The sequence below is a fragment of the Sardina pilchardus genome, chromosome 17 (genome assembly GCF_963854185.1).
Source record: "Sardina pilchardus chromosome 17, fSarPil1.1, whole genome shotgun sequence".
NCBI classification, from domain to species: Eukaryota; Metazoa; Chordata; class Actinopteri; order Clupeiformes; family Clupeidae; genus Sardina; species Sardina pilchardus.
In genome coordinates this window covers 32843966-32848965 of record NC_085010.1, presented here as the reverse complement: position 1 = coordinate 32848965, position 5000 = coordinate 32843966, and the positions used below count along the sequence as shown (strand labels likewise).

Below are 5000 nucleotides of genomic sequence, written 5' to 3'. Positions count from 1 at the left end.
AATACATACGTACAGTATAGAACAGCCCAATACATACGTATAGAACAGCCCAATACATACGTATAGAACAGCCCAATACATACGTACAGTAAAGAAACAGCCCTATACATACGTACAGAACAGCCCAACACATATGTACTGTATAGAACAGCCCAATACATACGTACAGTATAGAACAGCCAAATACATACGTACAGTATAGAACAGCCCAATACATACGTACAGTATAGAACAGCCCAATACATATGTACTGAACAGCCCAATACATACATACAGTATAGAACAGCCCAATACGTACTGTATAGAACAGCCCAACACATACATACTGTATAGAACAGCCCAATACATACGTATAGAACAGCCCAATACATACGTACAGTATAGAACAGCCCAATACATATGTACAGTATAGAACAGTCCAATACATATGTATAGAACAGTCCAATACATACGTACAGTAGAGAACAGCCCAATACATACAGTACGTGCTGTATAGAACAGCCCAATACATATGTATAGAACAGTCCAATACATACGTACAGTATAGAACAGCCCAATACATATGTACAGTATAGAACAGCCCAATACATACATACAGTATAGAACAGCCCAATACATACGTACAGTATAGAACAGCCCAATACATACGTACAGTATAGAACAGCCCAATACATACGTACAGTATAGAACAGTCCAATACATACGTACAGTAAAGAACAGCCCAATACATACGTACAGTATAGAACAGCCCAATACATATGTACAGTATAGAACAGCCCAATACATACGTACAGTATAGAACAGCCCAATACATATGTACAGTATAGAACAGCCCAATACATACAGTACGTGCTGTATAGAACAGCCCAATACATACGTACAGTATAGAACAGCCCAATACATACGTACAGTATAGAACAGCCCAACACATATGTACTGTATAGAACAGTCCAATACATACGTACAGTAAAGAACAGCCCAATACATACGTACACTATAGAACAGCCCAATACATATGTACAGTATAGAACAGCCAAATACATACGTACAGTATAGAACAGCCCAATACATACGTATAGAACAGCCCAATACATACGTACAGTAAAGAACAGCCCAATACATACGTATAGAACAGCCCAATACATACGTACAGTATAGAACAGCCCAATACATACGTACAGTATAGAACAGCCCAATACATGTATACAGCATAGAACAGTCCAATACATACGTACAGTAAAGAACAGCCCAATACATATGTACAGAACAGCCCAACACATATGTACTGTATAGAACAGCCCAATACATACGTACAGTATAGAACAGCCCAATACATAAGTACAGTATAGAACAGCCCAATACATACGTACAGTATAGAACAGCCCAATACATACATACAGTATAGAACAGCCCAATACATATGTACAGAACAGCCCAATACATACGTACAGTATAGAACAGCCCAATACATGTATACAGCATAGAACAGCCCAATACATACGTACAGTATAGAACAGCCCAATACATATGTACAGTATAGAACAGCCCAATACATACGTACAGTATGGAACAGCCAATACATACGTACAGTATAGAACAGCCAATACATACGTACAGTATAGAACAGCCCAATACATACGTACAGTATAGAACAGCCCAATACATATGTACAGAACAGCCCAATACATACATACAGTATAGAACAGCCCAATACGTACTGTATAGAACAGCCCAATACATACGTATAGAACAGCCCAATACATACGTACAGTATAGAACAGCCCAATACATATGAACAGTATAGAACAGTCCAATACATACGTACAGTAGAGAACAGCCCAATACATACAGTACGTGCTGTATAGAACAGCCCAATACATATGTATAGAACAGTCCAATACATACGTACAGTATAGAACAGCCCAATACATACGTACAGTATGGAACAGCCCAATACATATGTACAGTATAGAACAGCCCAATACATACAGTACGTGCTGTATAGAACAGCCCAATACATACGTACAGTAAAGAACAGCCCAATACATACGTACAGTATAGAACAGCCCAATACATACGTATAGAACAGCCCAATACATACGTACAGTAAAGAACAGCCCAATACATACGTATAGAACAGCCCAATACATACGTACAGTATAGAACAGCCCAATACATATGTACAGAACAGCCCAATACATACGTACAGTATAGAACAGCCCAATACATGTATACAGCATAGAACAGTCCAATACATACGTACAGTAAAGAACAGCCCAATACATACGTACAGTATAGAACAGCCCAATACATGTATACAGCATAGAACAGCCCAATACATACGTACAGTATAGAACAGCCCAATACATACGTACAGTATAGAACAGCCCAATACATACGTACAGTATGGAACAGCCAATACATACGTACAGTATAGAACAGCCAATACATACGTACAGTATAGAACAGCCCAAATACATACGTACAGTATGTAGAGGGCGCTCTCACCTCGGCTGGTGAAGTCTAGTAGTGTGTTGAGTGTTCAATGAGGCTGTCATTACTCAGGCAAAACACATTTTAAATGACAGTTCCCATGTGTTGTTCAATGAATACTCCCTGATGCCCTCAGGGAGAAGATACAGGGTCTCTTTATGCAAACGTAACCGGTTCAAACAGTCCTTTGTCCCAGTGTCAGTTAAGCTCATTAATGAGCAAGTGTAGGGAGGTTTCTTTGTAATACCAGAACTGTGACATGTACCAGCATTGTTTTACATCTGAACCAGCATTTTTAATATGAAGTATTTGTAATGTGTGTTCTAATTACGTACCCATACTGTATTGCGCACTGCACTTTGGAATGCACTTTACTGCGCACTGCACTTTGATATGCACTTGCACTTTATTGTGCACTGGCACATCAGCACTTATTGTGCACTGGCACTTTAAATGTGCATTAGCTTTAAGCTTCAGGTAGGACAGATTGCACAGCGCAGCTCCTCTTGCACTTTGCCCTTATCTGGTTGCCAGTTATGTTCCCTCCTCTTTGTTTGGTTGTCCATATTGTCTTTACGCATTGCTGTCTCTGTATGTTCTCTAAAGCACATTTCTCCCAAGGGAGACGAATAAATGAACTTGACTTGACTTGACTTGAGTGTGCTGTGTGTTGAGTGTGTTGAGTGTGTTGTGTGTGTTGTGTGTTGAGTGTGTGTGTTGTGTGTTGTGTGTAAGTGTGTTGTGTGTTGTGTGTGTTGAGTGCAGTTGCATGTGTGGGCCTCTAGAGGGCGCTCTCACCTCGGCTGGCGCAGTGTAGTAGTGTGTTGAGTGTGTAAGTGTGTTGTGTGTGTTGAGTGTGTTGTGTGTTGTGTGTTGTGTGTTGTGTGTGTTGAGTGTAGTTGCATGTGTGGGCCTGTAGAGGGCGCTCTCACCTCGGCTGGCGCAGTCTAGTAGTGTGTTGAGTGTGTAAGTGTGTTGTGTGTTGTGTGTGTGTGTTGAGTGTGTAAGTGTGTTGTGTGTTGTGTGTTGTGTGTTGTGTGTAAGTGTGTAAGTGTGTTGTGTGTTGTGTGTTGTGTGTTGTGTGTGTGTGTGTTGAGTGTGTAAGTGTGTTGTGTGTTGTGTGTTGTGTGTTGTGTGTTGTGTGTAAGTGTGTTGTGTGTAAGTGTGTTGTGTGTTGTGTGTTGAGTGTGTTGTGTGTTGTGTGTTGTGTGTTGTGTGTTGTGTGTAAGTGTGTTGTGTGTAAGTGTGTTGTGTGTTGTGTGTTGAGTGTGTTGTGTGTGTTGTGTGTGTTGTGTGTGTTGTGTGTGTTGTGTGTTGTGTGTTGTGTGTTGTGTGTTGTGTGTTGAGTGTGTAAGTGTGTAAGTGTGTTGTGTGTGTTGTGTGTGTTGTGTGTTGTGTGTTGTGTGTTGTGTGTTGTGTGTTGTGTGTGTTGAGTGTAGTTGCATGTGTGGGCCTGTAGAAGGCGCTCTCACCTCGGCTGGCGCAGTCTAGTAGTGTGTTGAGTGTGTAAGTGTGTTGTGTGTTGTGTGTGTGTGTTGAGTGTGTAAGTGTGTTGTGTGTTGTGTGTTGTGTGTTGTGTGTTGTGTGTTGTGTGTTGTGTGTTGTGTGTAAGTGTGTTGTGTGTAAGTGTGTTGTGTGTTGTGTGTTGAGTGTGTTGTGTGTTGTGTGTTGTGTGTTGTGTGTTGTGTGTTGTGTGTTGTGTGTAAGTGTGCTGTGTGTTGTGTGTTGAGTGTGTTGTGTGTGTTGTGTGTGTTGTGTGTTGTGTGTGTTGTGTGTTGTGTGTTGTGTGTGTTGTGTGTTGTGTGTTGTGTGTTGAGTGTTGAGTGTTGAGTGTTGTGTGTTGTGTGTTGAGTGTGTTGAGTGTTGAGTGTGTTGAGTGCAGTTGCATGTGTGGGCCTGTAGAGGGCGCTCTCACCTCGGCGGGCGCAGTCTAGTCGCGGGCGCGGCACCATGTAGGTGTGGCACAGGCTGGTGGCGTCCTGCGGCTTGCTGATGCCCGGCGGCCTGGCTCCGCCCCCTGTGGGCGTGGGCGGGGCGTTGGGGTCCGGGGGGGGCGGAGCTTCACACAGCAGGTCGGCCTTCAGCCTCTTGAGCTTGAGCCCGCGCAGCTCCTGCGGCTCCGAGCACTTGGCGAAGTTGCCCAGCTGGCGGTTGGCGGGCACCTGCAGCGTGCGCACGAGGCTGTCCAGCGCGCAGCCGCAGCGCCAGGGGTTGCTATAGAGACGCAGGTAGCGCAGGCGCGGCAGCGCGGTGAGCGGCTCCTCACTGAGCGCGCTCAGACGGTTGTTCTGCAGCAGCAGCGAGTGCAGCTGGTCGAGTCCGGCGAAGGCGCCGTCCTCCACGCGGGAGATGCGGTTCTGCTGCAGGTCCAGCGAGCGCAGCCGCGGCAGGTGGCTGAAGGTTCCGTCGCGCAGCACCTGCAGGTGGTTCCGAGCGAGCAGCAGGTGCTGCGTGTCCGCGGGCCAGTCGGGGGGGACGGAGGTGAGGCCGCGGTCCTGACAGTCCAG

The 5000-nt window shown here is 44.8% G+C and overlaps 1 protein-coding gene across 1 annotated transcript in view; it reads right to left on the bottom strand.

Moving 5' to 3' along the window:
• The window catches only part of lrrc17 (leucine rich repeat containing 17), a 35774-nt gene that overhangs the window by 17394 nt on the left and 13380 nt on the right, over positions 1–5000 (bottom strand). Inside the window, exon 2 of the mRNA XM_062517941.1 lies at positions 4409–5000. This exon is cut by the window's right edge and continues 294 nt beyond it. Coding sequence (XP_062373925.1) covers positions 4409–5000 — 592 coding nt within the window. The remainder of the gene's footprint in view (positions 1–4408) is intronic.